At 43.0% G+C, this 25,884-nt stretch overlaps 1 protein-coding gene across 8 annotated transcripts in view; it reads right to left on the reverse strand.

Moving 5' to 3' along the window:
* Positions 1 to 25,884, reverse strand: part of LOC143314759 (ELKS/Rab6-interacting/CAST family member 1-like) — a 112,078-nt gene that overhangs the window by 40,613 nt on the left and 45,581 nt on the right. For 4 of the 8 annotated variants that reach the window (XR_013075825.1, XR_013075823.1, XM_076721885.1 and 1 more), the window contains 4 exons: positions 23,738 to 23,749; positions 14,499 to 14,634; positions 12,533 to 12,664; positions 6,356 to 6,516 (listed from right to left, as the gene is read on the reverse strand). Coding sequence is in view for 4 of the 8 variants with exons in the window: in XM_076721885.1 (XP_076578000.1) it covers positions 6,356 to 6,516; positions 12,533 to 12,664; positions 14,499 to 14,634; positions 23,738 to 23,749 (441 nt within the window). In the remaining 4 variants the exon portion in view is untranslated. The remainder of the gene's footprint in view (positions 1 to 6,355; positions 6,517 to 12,532; positions 12,665 to 14,498; positions 14,635 to 23,737; positions 23,750 to 25,884) is intronic. The other 4 variants (XR_013075826.1, XR_013075824.1, XM_076721887.1 and 1 more) reach the window with 1 other exon arrangement.

The following is a 25,884-nucleotide window of genomic DNA, read 5'->3' on the forward strand; positions in this document are numbered from 1 at the left end:
CAAAGCGCTTGTCTCTGGCTTATGGTAGCACACCATAAGCATGTGTACACGCATTTGTGTGGGAGGATGTATTTTTATGCATGTGTGTGCGTGTGTGTCTCTGTATGTCTGTGTGTGTGAGGGGGGGTGGGGGTGTGGGGGGGAACCATCTCCAAGCATTCCTCTGGGAGAGAAAGCTTCTAAGCAGTCATGCTGTCTCATCTGGTTTTGTAAGTGACTGTGTGTGTGTGTGTGTGTGTGTGTGTGTGTGTGTGTGTGTGTGTGTGTGTATGCTATTTCTGAAGACTTCTAACGATACTGATGGGATAGCTGTCGTGTGTGTGTGTGTGTGTGCGTCTTTCACACGTGCAATCATATTGTTAGTGATGGCTTTCCGGCTGTTGGGGCAGAGCTGTCTTTCCATTGAAAACAGGATCTCTGACTGCATGCAAACAAACAGAGGGACGCAAACACACACACACACACACACACACACACACACACACACGCACGGCATTGATTAGTTTCAGTATGTACTGACAACAGCGACGATGCAAGTCGACAGATAGTGAGAAATACAGCCTGCCAGACAGAAATCAGGCGATAATGACGTTTCCAGACAACGTGGGCTCAAGACTGGAGGGATGGATGGAAAGAGGTGAGGAGGAAAGGAAGGCAGGAAGGATGCAAAGGATAAGAGATGAAAAGGGGTGAGAAAGGAGGGGGAGACGGACAGAGAGCGAAGGAGGGACGGCAGGAATGAAGGGAGGGATGCAGGGAGAGGTTTGAGGATTAGAGGCTGGGTGGGAGATAAAACAAAGAACAGGGGAGCAAAGGAGAAATAAATTGAATTTATCGAGTTCACCTTGAGGCATCAGCGAGGCTCCCAGTGCAGGAGGCTGAAGACGGGGCAGCAACTTGGTGCTTCTGCAGACTTTCTTTATTGTCTAATTGTGCATGTGGTGCAAAACAGAGCGTCTGCGTGTAAACAGGCTCACGCTGACACGAAAAGCGTCATTTTTCGTGCTATTTTGGGCGAATGGAAGATCCTGGTCCAGTGAATCCGAATAGATCGGCTGGCAGTTTTAATCAGGGAATTTCAGTGAATATCTACCTTTGTCACAGCCTCCCTCACACACAGAGAAAACAGTTAAAATATCATGTTTTATTTCCCCAATAAAGCAAAAACAAGCAATGCGACTGGCTTTGTTGCCTGCTGCTGGCAGCCTCGGCCGCTCGCTTACAAAAACACGCTGTCAGAAGAGCGTCGCCACCCCTGCTCCTCTGCAGCAGGGTCTTTTCATCGTGACGTCTGTTTTCTTTTGTAATAAGTGGCCTTTTGAAGCATCGTTAATGTTACAATCTCCATAACAACCTTGCAAATAAACAGAAATCAGTGTCTCGCTGTTTTATGTTTCAGGACGTCTGCTGTAACACATTCTGATCCTAACCCTCCCAAAAAAATCACATATGCATAATTCTTGGCTGGTAAAAAATAACGACCGATAAATTAGCCGACAATTTTGCGCGCACGGTGAGAAGGGATGTTGTACGAACGCGAGGGAGGAGGACATAACGTAAGCGGGTCCACATTCAATATATAGTATAGTCTGAAAGGTTGATGGATGAACGGAAGGAGCCGGGGAGGCGGAGATGGAGGAAATATAATTTCTTCGGGATATCACGCAGTTTCGTTGGCTCGACTAAGTTGTTGTTGGACAGCTGTCTTTCTCCTCTTCGCTTTCCCTCCTCTTCTCTCCGCCGTAAAAACATTTCTGCCTCTGTTCTTTCATTTTATTATCCTCCTCCTGCCCCCCCCCCAAAAAAAAGATTTATATCTTTTGCCCTGACCTCTTTCCTCACTTTCCTCTCCTTGCCTTGTGTCTTCTGCTCTCCTGTCCATCTCCTCTCCTCTGACCTCCTCTCTTGCCCACCGTTTTGTCCTCTCCTTTTCCAGACTGTTCCGATATCACGTCCAAACTGTCAGCGAGATTCACACTAATTCAATTGACTGGAGAAATATTTGCTGTACCTCGTTTAAAATTAATTTACACACACACATGGTTTTGGATGTGGGTGCCCTAACGAGTAAAACACCTGAAGAATTGAATTTCAGTGAGCATCAAAATTCTTTTGCTTCTCCACATGATACCAATGCAGTGATATTAGAACTGAAATGTCGTGTCCGCTGTTCAATAACCTCTTAGATGAAGCTGCGATGTTGTGATTGAAAGAATTAACATTTACCGAATCAATGCATTTATTAGAGTCATACATGAAACGAGCCGGACCACATCTATGCTGTCAGCCCCGTTTACTTCTACGGCTACAATGCTCACAATGAACCACGTCAGAAGGTCTTCCATACTGTTCAAAGAGGCAAGAGAGGAGAACTTCATGCCCTCAACTACGTCTGTCAGGCAAAGCAAATAACGTGGTTGAAAGCCGGAGTTTGAGGAAAGCTGCTGCAAATTCACTGGAGACCAAAGAGGAGAGGTGGTTGCAAATATTGACAGCAAACCATGTGAGATTCCAGCTGTTGTTATGTGGCTGACAGGATGTGTTTTAATCACACGGTAAAGCTTGTAAAAAACTGAAATGATGCTTTCGCTACAACCTCTCTTTATTTTTTCTTTATACAAATCCAGGGTTTAAGGATTTAAGTGTTGTATGTTGTACAGATTTTAAGCTTTTTTGAGGAAAATGTGAAGAAATGATTTTGGGTTTTTTAATTGAAACAAAACTGATTGTCTCCTATGTTCTCCTCTCCTCTAAAATACTCTCCAAAAGCTTCTGCATGTGACTCTTGCTGGACATGCAAGTCACACCTCAAAACTACCCAAACACATACCTGTACCAGAGAGACGTGTGTGTGTGTGCGTGAAACAGCAGTAGACTGAGGCAGAGATGTGTGTTAAATGTGAGTGCAGCAGAACAGCGGAGGGTAAAATAGGCTTTAATACAACCAGATTGGGATTTCAGACTTGACGCCCCGCTGCTACACACACACACTGTCAGCACATTCCTCCAGCTGGCTGCGACACACACACACACGCACGCACGCACACACACGCACACACACCTGCATACTCCAAACTGTACAGACGCATGACAACACACATGCCCACCAGCACACATGGGAAGAAAACGAGTGTGTGCATATTTAATGTATATCTCAAAGAAAATATGTCTGTGTGTGTTTTACGAGTGTGTGCGTACATGTGAAGGCCGCTGCAGATGATTTATCAGTGGGAAAAATGCATGTTGGAGCCCTGCAGGGCAGATGTGTGTATCTGTGTGTAGCTCTGTTTGTGTATTTTCTATCTTTGGATTAGTATGCGTACCTATTCATTAGCATGATATTCGTGTGTATTTACATGTTTGTGTGTGTTGCTTTTGGTTTTATGGGCACATTACACATAATAATGTTGATTCCTTCTGTCTATATCAATCTATGTACTACAATGTGCTCTTGGACAGACACACAAATTAACAAAATCCATCAGGTACTGGAGTTGGCATAGTGTTAGAGTAAAGACGACATATACAACCAGATGGTGAAAACAATGGCACAAAGATAGATAGACACTCCCAGCATGCGTGTGTGTATGTGTGTGTGTAATGCAAAAAGAGAAGGAAAGGGAGGAAACAAGAGAAAGCAAGAAAGCCAGACAGAATGTCATATTCCAGCTGTAGTTGGTATATATTTCTACATGCGAGTTGAGTACGTGTGCTAATATATTCTATGTCTGCCCCAGAAACCTCTGCAACATGCCGTATCATATATCACGTCTTACAGAAACATTAAACCTTACACCGATGTAAAACTGGGCAACAAATCAGACATCAAACCCCGAAGAGTTACAGCAGTCTATGAGTGCAGAGACAGTTTCATGTGCATTACACCAAGATATATGGACATGTAGGACGCAGCCACCTTAAACATCTCATGTTTTACATGTGGGAGAAAGCCAGATACAAATGACGTATTTGCTGACCAAACCCTCACGTCTTGTGAAAAATATGAGCGATGGCGTAATGTACATAATTCACTGCGAGACAGCCAGCAGCTACCTGAAACATCTAAACTTTCCACTGAGGAGGACTAGACAAATACACAACATCCCAAATACAGCACTCTACCGCCGCCTGAACAATATCCTGCATTATGCAAAGGCAGCGCATGAAAGTGTTGTCAAATAATCACATGAATGCAACCGTTCTTCATAAGCCCCTGCAGGCGATTCATGGGAGCCTTTAAAGGAGGAATTTCCAGTGTGTTCTGGAGAAAACTGGAGCTATTTTTGATCAGAAAATAAAGTGGAAAGAGTAGAAAAAGTGAGCAGTATGGACGTGTTGGTATCAGACGAACAAACTGCAGGCTGATGCTGTGCAAAACAATAAATAAATGATATCTTTAAGGCAATCAATATTGGTGGGACAGAAATATAGCTTGAGCACAGACACTTAAACCGAAGGAAAAGGTGGTTTCTTTACCTGTTAAATTACCAGTATGTGATAGAAATGTATTATTTCATAGGTCGGTAAAAGCTGCCTTAAAAGTGCCTTCTGAAAGCGACTGATTAATTACATTAAAAGCTGCTGCTTCTGTGTAGAGGTGGTAAGACCTAAACAACCTAAGGTCAAATGGAAATGGTCATATAAAACATTTGCAATCACATACTGAACGCGTAAGTCACGTATTTGTCTCATGGTGGAACATATGAAGTGCAGTCGTGCATCTGCGTCAGAAACACCAGAGACGATCGGCAGAGTAAATATTTGGTCTCTGCACAGAAGGTATGATGTGTGTATGGAAACACAGTCACACCGCGGTTCAGAGCTGGGACAAAGTGGTGACTGGAGGCTTATAGTGATGCTAACCACAACTGATTTATGCACATAGGTACACACACGCACATAATTTGCCATTGGGACAGTGAAGTTAAATGATAGCACAGACTGAACTGCCCACTGGAGCCTCTTAAATCTAATCATGCATGTGTGAAGAGTGGCCTGTGTGTGTGTGTGTGTGTGTGTGTGTGTGTGTGTGTGTGTCTTTTTACATTGTTATTGAGGGTTTGTGTGGTCAGTGTTTGTATGTGCATGCGCATTAAGTCAGGATGCATGTGTGTGCCTGTTGCATGAATATTTAATATGGCGCCTGTATTTTCTTAAAAGGAATGTTGGACAAGTCGGACATCAATAAATCAATCGTGGGGCGCTCGCACACGTGCACGTTCCCACATGCACGTTCGCATACCAAAACACGGCCACGCATTCTGAAGCGCTGATGCTTGTAATAATCGCACGGGCTGCTGCCACTGCGATAAAATGGCCAATAATTTGCTCACCTGGCCTGTGAATGGACATGCCGCTGGATAGGCGCACTCTCTCTGCCTCGCTCTCAAACACAAAGAATTGCAAAGTTGGTAGAAATTACCGAGGAAAGAGTGGAGGAAAATTAAATCACAGCGCATGCCCTCATTTTCCCATGATGCCACAGGAAAAGATAGTCCCACAGCGTGTTTAAACAGGCAGGACATGCTAACTCGGACATTATCCTTGGCTTCCATTTCAGCCCAAAGCGTCGTTCCACTAAATTAGACCTCGTTGCAAGGTCTCAGCGAGGATGTAAAACAGCAGAAAATACATGGAATCATCGGACTGCTGGACTCCTCTGAGCTGCACTTAAAATGCAAACCCGTCTATTAAAATTACATTAAAATTTACACACAGTTTCAGCGCGTGCATGAGTGTGTGCGGGTGTCTGTGTATGTAATCAATCAAATGAAGAGCTAGACAGCGGTACATGGTTATTGCATTAACACGCTACTTACATCTATGGCTTTTAAGTGCAGAGAGGAGATAAAAGAGGAGAGGAGAGAGAGAGCTGATGAGGTGTCGGGTAAAGATCAGGTCAATGTGACCGGTGACCACCTTCCTGGAACACTGGCGCAACATGGGAAACTACTGGAGATATCATAAGAGCTGCTAATTTCAGGGTAAGTGTTGAAGGTTGTGTCTGACTGACGACTGGTTGGAAACTTTATACTGTATATGTTGACTTTTTGTTGTCAAATAGATGCTCATTATAACGCTGAGTCTGTTGTTTGCCTACACATTAGAATTGTGGATCTGTGTATGCAGGTGTGTTTCACTACAACATGATTGCGACCTTACGTCAGCAAGAAGAAGAGCTCCATCGTTTTTTGTGTCTACATCTGCATAAGAGCAGAGAAGAGGTCGTTTTTTAAAATGTGTGTTCGTGTCTTTGGAAATATGACAAATGACATAAGTGTCCAAAGTGTTAATGTTCAGCTGGTTTACAAGTTAACATAAATAAGAGTAATAAAATGTGTTTTTGTAGCCTTACTTCATCTCCAGGACCTCCTCCAGGTGCTTCCGCCTCTCGGCCCGCAGGGCGGTCAGGTGACCTTCCTTCTCGGCCAGTGAGAGCTGAGTTGATGACAGCTTGGCTTTCATCACCTCAAGTTCCTGTTTCACCTTCTCCATGGCAACCAGCAGATCCTCCACCTGACACACACAAACACACACACACGTTGTAAGACATGTTAAATGTGATCGTTTCGTTAAATTTTTTCCTCCGACGTGTGTGTGCGTGTGTGTGTGTGGTGTCTTCCTCTCTCTCTCTGTCTGTGCATCCAACAGCTACTGTGCTTTTGAAACATGATCCAATAATTTCTTTGTTTTTACATGAGACGCTCGATCGCAGAACATCAAACGAGTCATTTTTCTTCTCCGTGTTTTCTTTTCTCTCCTTATGTTGTTTCTCTTTCTCTTCCCTGACGTATATTTCATCTAAGTCTCCCTCTGGCTGTACATCAGTTTGTCAGTTTAATGTCCGTGAGGTCCAAGTGTCGAGGTCACTGTATATCTCGCGGCGTGACAACGATCTGGCCTGCCACCACACACACACACAAAACACACACTGAACAGATATACCCACACACATACAGCAGCACACACACATTTCCTCTTTTGATACGTCTCTCTCTCTCTTCCAATTATATACTCCCTGTTTCTCTGAAGAGTTGAAGTAGAAAATAAAGAGAGCAAGAACGGCAGACAAAAGACACAAGAATTAAAGGATTAAAACTGAGAGAGAAAGAGAGCCACAGTGATACATTTACTTCCAAAAAATAGCTGGCATCAGCGCGAATCAAAAAGCCAAAAAACCCTGAAGATGAGCTGAATCTGAAAGCAGCTCCCGTTTAGAGAGACGAAGAGACTGAGACAAAAATAAGAGTGTTGTCATTTGAACTGATGAGAGACGGAAAGTGAGAATGAGGAAGGAGTGGAGACAAATAATATCTTCTTGATTCAGCCCGTCTGCTGCAAAGTCATCGCTGGTGGATAAAATAAAGTCAGAAGAAATGAGCCCAAATCAAGGTCTGATAAAGACAGCTGCAGCAGTTTACAGTGACGACGAGCCTCAAGTACATTTACAGAAGAACTGCAGTGTGGAGGCTCTTGAACTGGAGCACTTCCATTTTAAACTACTTTACACCTCTGCTCTGTTACATTTCTTACAAAAAGTGAAAAAAAATCTGCCAGTTTTAGAGATAATTTCCACCTTTTTTTCTGGAATAAGGTGGTTTCTTGGTTCTACAGTAGATCCAGTGGGTAGGTCCAGTTTGTAGGATTTAGAGGCATCGAGCAGTGAGGCTGCAGTTTGCAACCAACTGAAGACCCCTCACCTCTTTCCCCTACAGTGGCTTGAAAAATGCAAAATGTGCTCTCTTGACTTTTCATACTTCAACGTTTTGCTAATAATACTTCTGTGCGCGCAACGTAACTATGAGGATTTGCCTTCAACTGACCGTCCTGATGTCCACTAAAACAGAACCTGAATGGTGGCATGAAGCAATGATGAAATGTTCAATAAAAAGGCTGACGAGTGAGGTTTGTGATGACTGTTTGTTACCTTTGACCACCTAAAGCCGGCTGTGGTGAACTCATGCATTGGAATGTGAGAGAGCTGCATACAAAAAGAGCAAAGAGAGAGAGAGGAAACGGAGGAAGGGAAGGAGGTGGTGATGGTGAGGGAGGAGAAAAAAGGGATTAAAATGGGGACAAGACAGAGTGATGGAAAGGAAGGAGTACACACAAAGGGGAAAGAGCAAAAGTGGACATAAGGAGGGATGCAAAGAATACACAGAGGGAAGGAGGAAAGGAGAACAAACAAAGGTGATTAGGAGGTGAACAGAGGGGAGAGCGGATTAAAACAAAACACATGCAGGGAGGAAAAGCAGAGAAAAGGAGAGGAGAAAGAGAAAAGTTGTAAAAATGTTCAAGTGATAAGATAAACTTCAACAAAAGGGGGGAGAGGGAGAGAGAGAGAGAGAGAGAGAGAGAGAGAGAGAGAGAGAGAGAGAGAGAGAGAGCAAAGAAAAAACAAATGCTAAGCACATGAAAGACAGATAAAAAGATAAAAGAAGCAGACAGCGCAAAATACAGAGCAGTCAGAAACAGCTTTAAAAATGCTATTCAGACAAAACAGAGGGAGAGGAGAAGAGAGGAGAGGTGAGGAGCTTAGAAGGGGAAAGAGAGCAGAGGAGAGAAGGAGGGAGAAGAAGAAGAGGAGAGAAGAAGGAAAGGATGAAATTAAGGAGAGGTGAGTAATATAAGGACAGAGGAGAGGGGTGCAAAGGAAAAGAGTAAACGGCAGGAGAAAAGAAGGAGAGTACAGGAGAAGAGGGAAGAAGAAGAGGAAAGGAGAAGGAGAAGGGCAGGAGAGGAGAGGAGAAGGAGAAGGGCAGGAGAGGAGAGGAGAGGAGAGGAGAAGGTGAGAAAAGGAGAGGCAAACAAGTAGAGCAAAATATCAGCAGAGGAGTAAATTAGGGATAGATGAGAGTAATGTAAGTACAGACAGGAGAGGAAAGGAGGAGAGTGAAGGAGAGGAGTGAAGGAGGGGACAGAGGACTGTAAAGTCAGGACAGAGAAATGAAGACATCGGAGGGAAAGGACCTTTGGCCGACATCAGAGATGCAGAGATTGAAGGATGGAGGGATGCAGGGAGGGGTGAGGAGTGACAAGCCCCAGCTGGAAAAGGAGGAGCAGGAGGAGAAGGAGGACAGCAACCCCTTCAGTCTTCTGAGTGTGTGTGTGTGTGTGTGTGTGTGTGTGTGTGTGTGAGTAAGAACTTTATTTTAAGAGGAAGGAAGGAGGAAGAAGGTGCACCGAGTTCACGAATTAAAATCGTCTGGTTAATAAAAGACGGAAAGCTGGAGAAGAGAACGTCTGTCTTCAGTTTGGTCTCTGAAGAGACAGATGGAGTGTGTCATACTGTTGACTCATTTCTCTGTTTCACACACACACACACACACACACACGCGCACACACACACACCTTTCTACAGAGATCACACATACAGTAGTGACTCATGTCTCGCAGAAAAGGTTTAGTATATTTTCATGTGGTCTTGGTCAACTATCCATGGGACAGTCCCTCTCACACACACACATGCACACGCACACACACAGGTTGTCAATATATGGCTGCATATTAAAGGTGTGTATGTGCGTGTGTGTGTGTGTGTGTGTAAATGTGCCTGGTTTTGGCTACATTTGCATGCGTGTGCGTGCCAACGCTATAATAAGCATGTGCGCCTTTGAACAGGCCGTCCTCGTTAAGGGAGGAAATTGTCTCTCCCTCTGTCATCATTTTATAAATCATTATGTGAAAGGCTAATTGCAGTGACGCAGTTGTAAAACGGGAACACAAAAATATTTATTTACAATTTACTGTATATAGGAACACGTTTCCAGTTAGAAAACCAGAGTGGCGTCCATCTGGCTGCAGCTGAATGCGATGCTGTGCGCTGTTTAAATAGCAGTTAGCACTTATTTCCGCCATGTTTGTGCGCGCGTGTGTCGGGAGGAATATGTGTGTGTATGTTGTGTATTCCTATCCTGTCTGTGAGTACCACGTGCACACATGTGCGCCTGTGTCTGTGCTGAAAGGCTGAGTTAGTGTTGTTGATGTTGGGTGAGGGCTGCACCGAGCGTTTGGCTGCCTTCGCCACTCGTTTCACCACACGCTGACGTTTCTACTCCTTCCTCCTTCACTGAAGCATTTTAACAGGAGGACGCTCTCCAGCACCCTGTCCTGCTCTAAATGGCCTCAGTTCTGTCTAATTAAAGCTGCCACTTGTAGCATTTCGAAGCATTTCAATGCGTCGCTGCCAAATCAAATGTGATAGCTTGGCACAATCGCTGTAAACAAATTAAACCGGAGTCAACTTCAGGAGGATAAACAAGTTGGATGTGATTTTTGCCATCTTTCCTTTGCTTGTTCCAATTTTTTCTATTGTGAAAACCCAAAGCATTAGGCCCGTTTGCTCTGATCCAGGTCCCAAATCCTCTCTGCAACTGTGTCTTTGTTTTGTGGAACTGTAGTTAAGCCATTTGTTATTTCTTTATCAGCGTTTTTGACTAAGTTGTTCCAGGAACTAGAAAACCACAGGAAAAAAACTTAGGAATGAGTGCCTTTGGTGTATTCTTGTTTGCATTCCTGCCTGATCTGAGGAACCACGAGCATTAAGCAAATTAGTCCAGTAATTGGTCAAAACATGATGGCAGCGTTTGTGATGCACTGTGGATTTAATGAAATTTTGCAAAGTCGAACTGCAGAGATGGAAAATGAGACTGAAAAGCTCCAGAACGTGGTGTTTCATGGTTATTTATTTCTGCTTTTCTTGAGGCAACATGAAACAAATAACAAATAAAGATTTACTTCTCATGCTCACTCGTTCTGTCCACTTTACCACCACTTCCTCTCCTCCTCTCTGGTCCACTTGTGCACCAAATTTCAGCAAAAACAAGTTCATGTTCAAGAAACAAATCCCTCAACTTTTGTCCGTCAGTGGCAAAGAGGGAAGTCAGGCGGTGTTATTACAGAGATACAACGTCCACAAAGAGCGGAGGTCAGAGTGGATGGATGTGTCAGCAACACCTTGGACTTAAACACAAGTTTGTTTCAGCTGGTTTTCTCTCACCTCAATCATGAGGTTAATGTTGAACATGATGACTTAAATCCCCAAAGCCTTAACAAAGTACTTTTTAAACCAATGATCTTTCTCTAAACATAACCAAGTCATGTTTCTACCTAAAGCTAAACAAACCATAGCGGTGTCACATTATAAAATGGGAGGTATAAACTGTGTAAATGACACAATTTGACGTTAGATTTGGTGAATTTGTCAGGCTGTACTGTGTATGTGCAAAGAATGCAAGTGACTCTGGGCGTTAAAACGGATCTCATATTCTGTATGTGCTTGTTCAGATTAATAAAGCTGCATTAAATTCCCAGTTATTATCATTCAAAATGCTACTTCTTTTCATTACATCAAAAGGAAACTTCAAACTGTCCTGTGCATCATTTTAAACATTTTCCCTCTCGTAGTCAGAATCATTGAACCTTCAGGATCTTGACTAGAATTTTGAAATAAAGTTCTGTGAGTTTTTCACGAAACAGGAGATAAATTATTTCATAAGCCTTGTTTCTACAAGAGCGTAATTCTCCATTGCAACGACAAACAATCCATCACTTTCTTACATCTATCAGCTTCTCTGTCGTTTTTCTGTCACATCTGGACTTATTCTGTGTGGCACCCATGAACATTAAGCATGGACAAGGGTGTCAGCAGTAAAACGTGTGTTTGCATGCCTGTCTTTGTGTGCCTGTCCAGAAGCAGCCTGGTAAGTAAAGGCCAGAGAGGACAGCCAACATTTAGAGGCAGTAATAACAATGGAGTCCAGCCGTTTTGCCAACAGCTACAGCGGGCCGTGTTTTCTCAGGGCAGTTTTCATCCTTACAGCCCACGCTGTTTTTTCCCACTTGTCAAAACCCATCCAGGCTCTGAGGAACATTTCCCATCTCTATGGCCTCGTTAAGTCACTGGTACACAGGGGAAGACACACTCCCACTGGTCTGAGGTTGACTCCACTAAACCCTTCCCTTCTGAGCCTCCCTTAACACCACTACCAGCTTTCCTACTGTCTCAATATAGATAAAAGAGATTACAAATTGGAGCGGTCGGCCCGCGCTCCATTTAAGAAGAAGCTGTTTGTGTGTTGCCGGCAGAGGAGGACAAAATACAAGCTGTTCTTTAAATAGGGATGTATTTACCTCTTCCCTAAATGAGGAGTGACTGGGCAAACACACACACACACACACACACACACACACACACACACAGAGCCACACCTGAATGAGCTCAGTTGGCACAGGGCATGTGTGCTGCCGTTGCCATTAGCCACTTTTGGCACAGCAATGTTTAGCTATGTCAGAGAGGGTTTTCATGTTGCCCTAAAGATGTTCATGTGTGTTTCCTTGTGCGTCTGTTCAAATGTCCCACAAAGACAGAAAAATGAAGGACATCGTCTGAAGTGAGGACATTTGTGTATATAATTAACTGATAGGGGTTGAGGAAGGTTTGGGTCACACATTGACTGGCTGGGGTTAAGGATTCTCCTTTGACATGCAGACACACACCGTACTGTGTATTTGCGACTGACAGACACCGTACCTGTTTCTCAGACTGTGTGCGCGCCTGCTCCTCCTGGGCGAGCACCACCTCCCTCTCCGCTGTGATCTGAACGCTTTCCCTCAGCGCCTCCTCCAGCTCCTCGATGCGCTCCTCTTTCTGACGGAGAGTGTCCTGCAGAGGGAGAGCATGCAATGTAAAAGAGAGCAAAGTCAGTGCAGTGCTGAGACGAACAGTTGATCAATCCGGCATTTATCAAGGAACAACACTTCGCAATAATGCTAGCAGCTCTGTGAGGCTGTTAGCTAAATGCTAATGCGAACAAGGTCTCAGTAACAATGTTAACATGCTCACGTTTAGCATGTTCACCATCTAAGTATAGTGTGTAATCATTAACGTGGGCCTTGAAACTTGTAAAATACAGTATTAAAATACTGTGTTTGAGTTCAATCATCATGGGGTGTAAAAATACTATTTCTGGGAGGCTTTTTATATAAACTTAGACAAGCCAGGAAATCAGTTGTCTGACTCATATAGAGTACAAAACTTTCCTTGATCTAACAACCTTCATATCTGACAGACTGTTTATCACATCAGCTTCCCTGTCACATCCTGCTGAACACGTCCCCACAGTGAACACTTTGGACACTCCTCGTTCCAGTTTGCTGCTCCCAGTGACTGGAATAAGCTGCAAAAGACTCACAAATTAGACAATCTGATCTCCATCTGCCTCTGAGGACTGTCAGGAATTCCCAATCACACATGAAGCTGTTTCTGAGTAAAATCACGCCGCCGCCCCCCCCCCCCCAATTCCCCATAAAGAGCGACTTGTCCTCTTGCCAGGGAACTGACTTTCCTGGTTCAATTAAAGCTGAATGAATAACTGATGGAGACAGAGCGGGAGGGAGAGGATGAGACATTACGGTGGCCGTGAACAAACCTCCAGGACATCTCCAACACATGTGCTGCAAATCTCAATCCTGCTCCAGATCCAACATTACTTGGTGTCTAACTATGCAGACTGAGAGGGACTTTAATTGGATTAAATCTTATTGTATTGAATTAAATTTATGGTCTGAATTATACTCACATTCCTTTTGCAGTCTTCAGCGCTGGTTAAACTATGCAGAATGGCTTACAATTGACACACAGGCTAGTTATGGTTGTAACCACTGCGGTCTCATAAGTCTGAGTGACTCACATAGCTATCAGCTCATCTCCTAACCGCACTCAAACACACAAATGACAACTTCCAACCTCCTTAAACCAAAGATCAATCATAGCCAAAGGCAGCATATGCTTATCCGCACACGCACACACACAAAGAGTGTTTTCATCTGCCTCTAATCAGAGAGACCACTGAGGTTAACGATTACTGGAAGAGGAGAGGGAGGAGGATGGACAAGGAAATAAAGAAAAGGAGAAGAAGAAGTCAGGGGAAATTTATGGGAAATCAGGGGTGAAAAGGAAATAAGAGGTAGAGACGTAGAGATGAGAGAAAACCTGAAATCTGAAGAAATGTGAATAAAGCCACACATGGCTGTTCATCTTGTGGTCACTTGACACCCCAGCAGACAATTAGGAGATGCTCTCACACCACAGGAAGCATTTTAAAACCCACAGCATTCACTACATTGCTGAGTGTGTGGGTCCCTGGTGTCTCCTCTAATCACCTCTCCTCCTCACCTCTTTTCTCCCCGTCACTCCTCCGTCCGTTTCCCTCCTCTCCATCTTCCATCTGCTCTGCCTGTCAATCATCCTCCTCAGTTACACCCTCTCACACAGAGCTGCATCCTGTGTGTGTGTATGTGTGTGTGCGTGCGCATGTTTGACATTGCCTCAGGCTACTCCCTGTCACAATTGTCACGTTATGATGAAGCACTGTTGTGATAGCAGACAGCATTCAAGGTAGGACAGGGAGAAGGAGAGAAACTTTTCCTGTCTCACCCTCTCGCATCTCCCTCCTTTAACTTCCTCCTCACTCCTCCTCCTCCTCCTCCCTCCGTACCTTAATCTGCTGGGAGCTTTCGTTCAGATTGTCCTCTCTCTTCTTGGCGTCGTCCATCAGCTGGGCGTTCCTGCTCTTCTCCAGCTGCTCCTTGTGTTTCAGGTTGGCCACCTTCTTCGACTGGTCCTTCATCTGCCTGCACACACACACACACACAGAAAACACAGCGTCAGAGTCAATGCATCACCTCCCAACAGCACCTCTAAACACTCGCTGGAGATGTGAATCGTGCCACATTGTGCAAAGTTTTGAATGTCATCTCTGAACTGACGACATCAACACAGGTGTCAAGACAACAAATACAGACTTGACTTGACATTTAAAGCGGAATATTTCCTTATTTTTGAGACAAATTTGATACCTGTACATCTATAAAACATGCTGCTAGTTGTTTCAAAGGAAGCTTGTTCTCACTACTCCTTGCCAGTTTGTGTGGAGTTAAAAAACTAAGAATTACAATATTAATGGATATGGTATTAGCAGTAATGAAATGGTAAATGCACGTGGCAGTGGTGTATTTACAAGAGAAGATAAAGGCACACTGAGCTCCAATGATTTTATTGCATCACTGGCATTTAATATCAGAAAGCTGGTCTAAAAATATAGTACAAGACTCTTATTTATATACATTTTGAAAACAAGAACAACTGTCTCAATAACCTCACTTAAAATCTAAAAAAAAAAAATGCTCAAATGACTCAATGAAATCCTGGAGGCCTGCGTAAGAGTCTGATCATATAAGCTCAAAATCACAACTCTGATTTCTGCTGCATGTGAGTCTGCTTCTCTTTCCCCTTGTTCTCCTCAAATAAATGCAAAAAAGCTCTAAAAATGCTATTACATATAAAAAAAAAACAGAGAGAGCAAGAGAAGCCATAAAAAGCACCAACTTTATGCTTTAACAGCCTTAAATACTATCATCGACGCCACATGTATGCACACACACAGTAACACCACCCAAAGTGCACCTGTATTCACGATTCCTGGCAGGTCACATGAGCGCAGATGATATTTAATATATAGACTCGACCCGTCTCCTACCAAACGTATGCGGGACTGTCTGTTATTGCCATTAAGATGACACTGCAAGACAATCTGATTAACCATTCTGTGCGATACAACGCTACAGTGAAATCCCTCAGGGCCAATGTAATGTAAAGATCACTGGGGGAATTCAATAAAACGCTATGAATTAATGACGAGATGACATTTGAGATTTCTCCACAGCGGGACGCTCGGTTCACGGAGGGATTACTGGGTGTCGGGAAGCAAGAGTTGAAATCATCATCGGGGGAATGAAGGGGAGAGAGAGCAAGACTGAAAGAGGGAGAAAGAGAGAGAGGGAGATTTCTCATGGGAGCAGCAGGGTTGGGTGATGGAAAGAGGGTTTAATCCCAGTTTAAGCTGTCTGGAGGCCATTGTGGTTCTGTCACAGACCTATCAGCTATCACAGCATCTTGACTTGATCAGGACCTTTCATACGTTCCACGCACACGCGCGCACACACACACACACACACACACACACACACACACACACACACACACACACACACAGATGTGGACTAACCCAAGCTTATGCCAGGAAGGTTTAACAGCGTCTACTGAATCATGACATAGATGAAAGATAAGTCAAACACATACGATAAATGCGGATTCAGCACGTGTTGGCGCATATCCAACAAAGACAAACCTAAACTGCTGACTAACACGTTAGAGGTTGATCAGACTCAATAAAAGTCATTCTCTGAGTCTTCTGTGTGTCTTCGCATTTCTTAAAATATGTGCACAGCCCGTCTGCCCGCGTTGTGCAAATGTTTATGCATGTGTGCGCGTTCCTGTTAGCATAACTTTTTACAGGCTCGTAGATAAATCCATTTTCTTCACTTCCTCTGCAGCAGCTGCCAGTAAAAGAGCTGACCTCCAGTGATGGGAAATCCACGGCAAACTCTGTCTCACACCGGCAGCGAGGCCTGTGCACTCATGGGAAATCATTTTTACGGGCCGCACACTGCATATTTTGTTTCCTAAGGTGTAAACAGGTTCCAATCGTCACATGAGCTTTGACCTTTATCTGCGCAGCACAAAGCTCTGAGCATAAATCCATGCATTTGTCACCCTGCGATCTCACAGTATGCTGTTTCACTTACTTTCACTGCTTTACTCCTTTGAGTGCAATCTTCTGTCTGAATCCATAAGAATCTGAAGTTTATTTGTTTACTTCTAGCGTGATATACATCCAGTATTCTAGTGTCTAACCATGTTAAATCACACTCTCTCTTTCATCTTTCCTATCCATCTAAGCCTGCTGTATTAACCTAAAGTAATGTGAGTAATTCATCAAATGGCTTTTACATCAGCCTCACTGCCAGATAAGTTGAGAAATGATATTGGCAGTGGACGGTAAAATAAAATCCTCTATGTGTTTGCTAAAAGGTCCACGGGGCCCAATTCCAAACCGTTCGGAGAAAATTTGGGAAGCTGGAAGAAAAGTTGCAATGCGGCGACGGGGCCAAAACTGCTCTGCAGCACCTGGTCGCTCAAAGCCCGCAGAATAATAATCAGTGGGTCACGCTGCCTGTGCACATGTGTGGGTTTTGACTTTTCGTGTGCATTTTAAAGGCCTGCGCATTGCATCATAATCGCATCCAAATTGGGTTCAAACGTTAAACAGGAAAGCAGATGAAGTAAGTGTGGAGTCAGATGCATGAGGGTGTTTTTTTTTTTTTTTTTTGTTTCCTTTGTTCGGTCCTGATTTCAGCCTGCACCCTGAATGTGGGATAATTTGAATATTTGGGATCAATTTTGTGCTCTACGCCCTGTGTGAGAGTGTAACAGGTCATAAACAGGCAGGAATGTTCCTATTGGAGGATTTCCAGGAAGCTCCAACCATCTGGTTAGCTCTCTGAGGTTTCCCCCCTTCATGCTACATTTACTGTACGTACGTGTGTGTATGTGAAAGAGACTTTTAGTTTGCAATGTTTCCTATTGAAACGACACTCGGTTCCCACTCACACTCCCTCTCCTTCCTCTTCAGCTAATGCTGAACACTTGTTTTGCTCAAACCTTGTTTGCATGTATCACTTTTTAGCACGCAGATCATTTGCATGGTTAACTATCACGCATTTGTATCAGCCCACAGCGAGATTCTCCTCCTCCTCCTCCTCTTCTTCCTCTCATTGGAATTTTCTTGCTCACCAAAATCAACACTGCTCTTTGCCTCCACTTACTTGCCCCCCCTATTTTTGCATGTCTCATTATAATTATTTGCATGGAAAGCAATCATTTATTTGCATCAGAGCAGTGCACGAGGACAAATGTACTTCGCCTCGGCGCTCCTCTTTCCCCTCTCTCCTCTCCGTGCTCACTCCCTCTAAATGCTACATTACTCTCTCCCTTGGATGAAATATTCTCATCAGACCATGCATCATTTCATCTCTCCTTTCCTCTCCCTGATTCCTTCCCTCCCTCTTTTGTCACTTCCATCTCCTGTGGTTTACTTTGCCTCTGACTCCCCCAAACAATCAGAAAACTTTTTTTTGTTTGTCAATTTTGGTGTTAATTATCTGCATATGAATCTAATGTAGCTACAATTTCAGTATTTTGCACTTTTAAAGACTTCTAATCCTTCTAAATGGGTTTAAAATGTAAGAAACTTGCCAATTCACATATTATATGATGTGCATAATATTAAATGGTAGCAACTTTAGTTAAAATATTTTTATTGGGCATTATGACATTATCATTCATTAGCATAATTTCATCTTCTGTCATATGTCTCATGTAGTTACACCTTTTGTGGAAATATCTTTAACTTTTTGAACCTTAACTTCTTCCATTACATTTTTGCAAGTTGCAATAAATTTAGAAAAATAAAAATTCCACATTGTTGTCATTTGCCTTACCAAAGTTATACATTGCTTGCCATGTTTATTCCTGCATAATTACATCAAATGGAAATACTCAATATGTCATGTGCATTTTTCCCCTCTTATCATACCTTTATGTCTTTAAAAACTTTGGGATGTTGACTTTAATTTAAAACAAAGCCTTATTCTGACCTCTGACCTCTTTGAATAAAAGGCACAAGAAAGGAAAATTTCCCCATGGGGTGTGACAACGAATCACATTAATGTCATTTCTGTATTATTACGTAACAGTGACGCGGCGACATGGGTTCAAATTCAGCTGCACAGCAGAGATCACTTCCCTCTCTGTCCTTACTAAGAAACTATATGTGGCTTAAACAGTTTTTAAAAAGTTTAGGTTACCAATCTGCACATGTTTAATTAAACACTTTGATTACACGCATCGCTTTAAGGAGCTGAAGTTGCTCGGTGAACTCGATGGCTCGGCTCGGCGGAGGCAAAGTGCCATTTGAAGCTGTTTTAATATGTAAAATACTTCCTTCACTCTCCCTCTGAAATTGCTTTCAACAACTGCTGCAAAACCGCTGGAGGAGGCGGAATCACAGGAGAGCTCGCTTTACCCACAACGCTGTGAACAACACACACAAATGTGCAGTGAAACCACATCTGCGCACACACACACACACACACACACACACACACACATACTGACACATGGTCCGAGTCCACATGAAGGCACAAATTTACCAAAAGTGTGCTGATAGTGGTGGGGCACGCGCACACACACACGCAGTCGGTGCTGTCAACTGATCCAAACACAACCTGCTTTGTATTAGAGTCGGACCACACACACACACACACACACACACACACAAACACACACACACACACATATTTGAAGGACACACATACATTCACACGCATTAAGCATGCATCTGCACGTAACATAACAACATGTGTCCATTTTCTGACATTTGCACGGAAACACACACATGCAGACATGGTGGCACACGCAGTAAACGTAAACACACACTGACATACTTTGAAATTCCTAAATTTTGGAAAACCTCAAAAACACCCTCACGTACTGACCATACACACACTCACATGTGCAATATATAAACACACACACACACGCACAAATGTACAAACATAGAATAGTCTTCATTAAAACTTGTAGTTGGCAAGAAGCTGTAGAAATTAAAACACATACACACACACACACACATAAACATACAATCCCATAAACTTCACTAAACCTCAAAGTCTCCAAACTAAAATTTTGCAGCCTCCCTCATTAGCATGCTGCTGATACTCAGGGAGCCACATTAAGGTAATATTAATATTACATTTGGAGTCCTGTATAAATATTTGATCAGAAATGCTCGGGGGCCTCATGTATGTTTACTGCACATGGTTCACCCAACATTAACATCAAGGATTTCCTTTTCACCATTTGGAATTCAGTATTTCCTTTGAAAATACAGGAAATACTGGTTTGGTTTAATAAGCCCATAAAAACCCTAAAACATAAAAAAAAAGAAAAAGAAATGATCAAAAACATAATGGCTCAGTCTCGCAAACTGTCGGAGCGGAAGGAACGAGTTCACGGAGGACATTTTGGAGGAATAAAGAAAGAAATACTTGTGTTGTTGTTTGTGACTGAATGACTGTAGAAAATCCTGAAGCAGAGAAGCAAATTTGTGAGGTAAATAAGGAGGAATGGCAGCTAAGACCGTGTGTGTGTGTGTGTGTGTGCAAACTTCCTCAGTGTGGATTACTGGAAACGAGCTGAGCTGTGACACAAACAGCGGACAGAATGAAACGTCTTTGGTAACAGCATCTGTCCTCGTGAAAATAAATCACATTTACGGCATATATCCACGTTTCAGGCCTAACCAGAACGAAACGGAAAGTGTTTGGATAATAGTAATAGTGTAAGCATGTGACAGAGAGCTGGAGTTGATCTTGGCTGCGTCTTTGTTTAACATGGAGGACAACAAAGTCCCTGAATTAAACACTCTGTTCTTTAGCCTCAAATTCATCGTTTGATCTGAACTCTAGATTATAGATGAGTCAGTAACACGAGATGATTATTATGTCTCAATACTCGCAGTGCGCTGTTAACTGTACACGTGAGATACACGCAAAGTCAAATACAGCAGCATTCATTCAACCTTAATGCTCTGCTTGTCTCTGACAGCTCAACAAGAGGGCTGCAACTAACGATTATTGTCATTATTGATTAACTTGTTGATTGTTTTGTCAATTAATTGGTTGCTCGGTACGACATCAGAATATAATCAAACTTGAAATTCTAATTTCTCACAGCCTGACAGCTTGTTTTATTTTGTCCAGTTTCAGTTTACTATCTCATGGGACGAGAAAAGCATCAAAGCAGTTCAGAAGCTGGGAACAAGGGAATTGGTCCGGCACTTTTGCTTGAAGTAATGACAAAAATTATTAATTGATGACCAAAATGGCTGCTGATTATTTCTCTGCGGATGGATTAATGAGCTAATCGCTGCAACTCCTGTACTAACAGGACTTTTTATGCAGCTGTTCCCAAATTTGGATTTCCATCATGTCACAATGTGCATTTTTTTTGCCTGTAAGTGACTTTTTGGCCAAAAAAATGAATACATATTTGTTAATGTACACCCCATTTAACAGGTAAAGCACAAAACATGTCCTTTTTTGGCATTATAACAATGCTTTAAGGCCAAATTCCGCCTTTATCGCATGTGTAAGCTCAGTTCGTGTCAAAGCAAAGCGTTGCCAATTAATACTTGTCTACATGTTGGGTTTAAATAAGGTCAGGAGTAAAGACAAAAGACGTAAGGGAGAAAAAAAGGGTTGATTTTGCATTCTGTCTGGGAGATACCAAACAATTAAGAAGTGAAGCATCAAAACATACGAGTGAATGTAAGAATCCTACAAAGCAAAATATAACAGGATACGAAAGCATCATTTAAAGTGAGCAGCCACTTTGAGCTTTACTGTCTTTTTTCTGAATTCTCTTAAACTAAACTCCAAACAAAAAGCTTGTTTTTCCATTTTCCCTCAGTGCTGCGAATACGGCGTGTGTGTGTGTGTGTGTGTATGTTTGCAGGTATTTTAATTAGATAACTCTCAGCAGTCATCCCCACTGTAGCGTTGTCACCTATTAGCCGGCAAAGTCCTTCCTGCATGTGTGTTTGTGTGTGGAGGACAGAGGAAAAAACAATGTGCATGGGTCTGTGAAAGCATGTGTGTGTGCGTTTGTGTGTGTGTGTGCCTGCTTGTTGTCACCCATTAGCTGACAAATCCCTGCACCACCTCAATGCTCAGAGTCATACGGGACCTCAAAGGGATCACACACACGCACACATAGGCACACAAACACACGAAGAAACAATGCAATTCCTTTTTAAGCTACAGAAACCTTGCTGTCAGACATTTGGCAGTGGATGAGGAGTTCCTTAGCCCAAGATCAAAACAACCCGAAAAAAAACACAAAAAAGGACAGAAGAAGAAAAAGAAGTCTTCTGTCGTCTACCAGACGGCAAGGCAATGCTAACTTTTTCTTTGTTTTTTTTTTTCCCCTCTAGAGTTGAATCACAAAACACCAGAACAACAGCGATGAAAAAGCTGACAAGACAGCAGGGGGAACAGTGGCTCTGGAAGTTGAAAAAGAAAGAGAGAGCAAAGAAGGAGCTGGCACCGGGGAGACCTTTACAGCAGAGCAGAGCGCACAAAACACTCAGACCACCAGATTTATGCAGGAAACAGAAAGGAGAAGTGGTTATTATGTGGTCCATCACAATGTGTAGGTCTGAGAAATTTCAATATGACTTTGATATGTCTGTTAGAAGAGACCCAAATCAGACGTTTGGGTTTTTGCATGCTGAAATCTCATTATGGAGCCACCTCCTGAGAGCAGATAGGAATATTTGAAGGCCAAAAAAGACAAGAAGGATTTTTTTTTTTGGGGGTCTTGTGGATACAGACGATGCTTTTCAGTGCCATAATGTACAGCGAGCCCAGCTCTGTCCAAAGATAAAACATGCACCTGCCAGCACCTGCAAATCTCACTAATTAACACTTCATCTTGTTTGTTTAATCCATATAAAAAGTGAGGTGTAAAAACCACAAATTGTGCTTTCATGGCAGTTATCTGCCAGATTATTTCTTGGCTAGGAGCATCGACTTCCTGGAGCCTGCGCTGATCACCCGGCAACCTCGATGGTGATGAGAACGGACGATAACGTGTTAGTTTGGTAAGCTAAGCTAACCGTTTCCTGCCTCCAGCAACATATTTACTCTACAGATATGATAGTGGTGCAGCATTTTGTCTGCCTGGGTCTGTTGACTTGTTCATATTTAGTTGATTTGGTCATTTTTCCTTGATGTTTGTTCCTCTAACATTGGTAAGTAGGCTGCATGGTTTGTTATTTGTCTATTTTAATTGTGTTTACTGTTGATATATGATCAGGAGTCTGCGCAGGGTGTTTTATTTTGAAAACTGACTGGATTCTCAACGCCATTTCTGTGTCTGACTTCCTGTCTGACTTTATCTGCTCTGTGCAGATCAATAGAGTGGGTGCATACTCTCTGTGGAGCAGAGCTGCTTCTAGAGAGCGCTGCTGTGCTTCTGGTGGAATCGCAAGCATTGCCTGGGATGGGCGCGATCAGCTCCGGTGGCAGCATCGCAGCTTTGCTCAGTGGAATTTGTGGGTAACGTATTTTTCAGAGGGTCGAACTATTCCTTTAAACCCACACAAGTCTAAGTCGATTTGCACCGTTCATGCCAATTTGGGGGCCTAAATATAAAAATCACACACCATAAAAGGTTAAAATTTTAAAATAGCATCCGAACTGCAGTAGTGTAAGGAACAAAATGTGGAGTGATTTCTCTGTAAGAGCCACAAGGCCACAAACAGAACCCACCAGAAGTTAGAAGAACTCCAAGCAAAAGTTCACAGCTGTCCAAGTTAATGATGGCGATACACTGCTTGAACATTTTTTCTTGTTTGCTGTGGTAGCCTGAAATTTGAACTTAGTGCTAGTATCGTGACAAGACTACCAGAGAGCCGTAATGGAGGGTGCAAGAAAGAAACAACAGTGTTTCCTCTTCAAAGAGGCAGTGATGTGGCAGAGAGAGAGAGAGAGAGGGAGAGCAGAGTGAAAGTCAAGGTGTCTCCTTCAAAGACAGACCGACAGACATGACGAGAATGATTAAAAACAGAGTTTATGACAGAGTGAGGGAGATGAGAGAGTGTCTCGATGCAAGGACAAGAAGTATGACAATGAAGGAGAGCACGATGAGAGAGAGAGAGAGAGAGAGAGAGAGACAGTGACGGAGGAAGAAAAATAGGCATGCAGTACTAACCTTGAGGCAAGACTGGGTAGAGCAGGAGACAGTGTTGCATTGTAAAGATAAAAGAAAGGGAAAAAGAGACAGAGAAGGAGAGGGAAAGGTGAGAGGGAAGACAGGAGTTGAGTGCTAGGTTAGCCAGCTTGATCACTATTCAAAGAGGTAAGAGATGAGAGACAGACATAATCAACCACAGAGTTACTGCAGGCAGACACATAAACAGGGAGACAGGCATGACCAAGCAAGCAGCTAGGCAGGCAGACAGACAGTCACATAGACAGGGTAAATGCAGGCATCATTACTGGGGGTTATGAGAGGCCTGCTCACCTCACATGACCTCTACAAACATTTAAGGGCGCACACACACATACACACAGACGAATCTGCAATTACAAATCATACAAAGCGAGCAATTAGCCAATCAAAGCATGAGCTGAGAGCGTGCTCACTATGAATTATTTCTTCTTCGATGGTTTTGCTACTGCAGACGACTTCTTTCGCCGCCCGTGGATTTGTGCAGCCACAAGCACGTGGCACGTGATCATTAAGATATGAGATTTGAAGGAAATTCACTTCCTAAATTGGTCGAGCCCAAAAGTATTCCGCACAATCGCTCCTCATATGTTTGGTCGAGCTGGCAGAGCCCAAAACTCGAGGGTGAGCTTATGCCTGGGAACGCACGCTAATGACGGCGTGCCAGAAACAAATTGTCCATTACAGAACAATATAACACGCAATAAACTTCTCTAATTTCCCATTACTCCGGTTTATACTCTCCATCTCTCTAAACCTTCATTTTCTCTCTATTTCTTCCCTTTCGAGTCGTTTGTCAGTTTCGTTTTCTGTTCTTTTCTTTCTCTCTCTACGTCTCCACCCGTTATTTCATTTCTCTCTCGCTGTTTTTCTCCCTCCACCACCACACCTTCCTTTCCCTTTTCCTCTGTCTTTCCCTCTCGCTCTCTGTTTTCCACTCTTCCGTCCAAATCCTTTATTTTGGCCATCAGGGCAGATTTTCAGCTCCATTTCCCCTCAGTGTGAAGTCACTCAGTCTGCTCCAATTACCATCCTAGTTACTGAAATAAATAACCTGGTACCATTACAGCTGGATTTAAACTAGAGGGGAAAGAGGGAGGGTTGATTTTTTTACCCTTGTTTAACCCACATCTGATCTTTTCATTAGTAATGTTCCCCGTGCTTGCTCGTAGCCCTGGGTTAGCCTCGGTGCCAAGCTAAGAGTTGGCCAAAGGCGAATGTATCCTCCTCTGATGTACCTGTTAGCTCGAGGCCAAGCCTTATAATTCACAGCAGGGTTAGGTAGCCCTGGGACAAAGTCAGCGTTAGTACACTTTATGTTACAGGGTCAGTGCTTGCGGGTTCAAAATACGCCTAGCTGCTGAATATATTTTTATAATCTTCAACAGGGGATGTTTGTTAATCCATGGCTTTTCAAAACCCTGTGCTTAATGTTTTTACACTGACAAACAATCTGAGAACAGCCAGTAAAAGAGCAGTTGGGTTAAAATGGCAACATGACAGTAGTTTTTGAGGCAGGAGTAAGAACCAAAGAGGAAAAATAAAGGTCATACCAATACCCCCTTCACTAAACCCCTTCCTCAAACAGTGATTGTCTAATTATAGGCTACCTTAGAAACTGTAATTAGACACGGCAAGCCTGTCAACTTTTGGATTCCTCCACATGCCGATGAGCACCACTCTGCCTTTAAAAAACTGGGGTGCTACAATAAACAAATTTATTTTAAAAAAGAGTTTGAAGTTCAACTTTCTTGAGCCTTTCCAGAACCAAAAGCACAAGAGCAAACATGCACCACAAGTATTAAACGGTGTCTGTCTGTTCCAATGTAAGCTGCAATCGTTAGCATGTCCAGCTAACAACAGCTGAGGCCTAATACCTACAGTAAAATATAAAAACAATCTTGCATTAAATGCATATTTCAGATTCTAGTTTTAAATGATGGCATCATTACAAAGTCAGCTGGGTGCAGTTTTCAAGCACATCATGGAGCTAACATTAGCTTAATTAGCTAGCTAGCTACAGCTGACAAAATCTACCATTTCAGCTGGTAAAATTCACAACTGTCAGCCAGAAATGAGAAGTCTGCTTTTGTCTATGTTTTCCTGAAATCAAGGGCCTATCATTTCAA

This window comes from Chaetodon auriga, chromosome 22 (assembly GCF_051107435.1).
Source record: "Chaetodon auriga isolate fChaAug3 chromosome 22, fChaAug3.hap1, whole genome shotgun sequence".
In the NCBI taxonomy this organism is placed as follows: Eukaryota; Metazoa; Chordata; class Actinopteri; order Chaetodontiformes; family Chaetodontidae; genus Chaetodon; species Chaetodon auriga.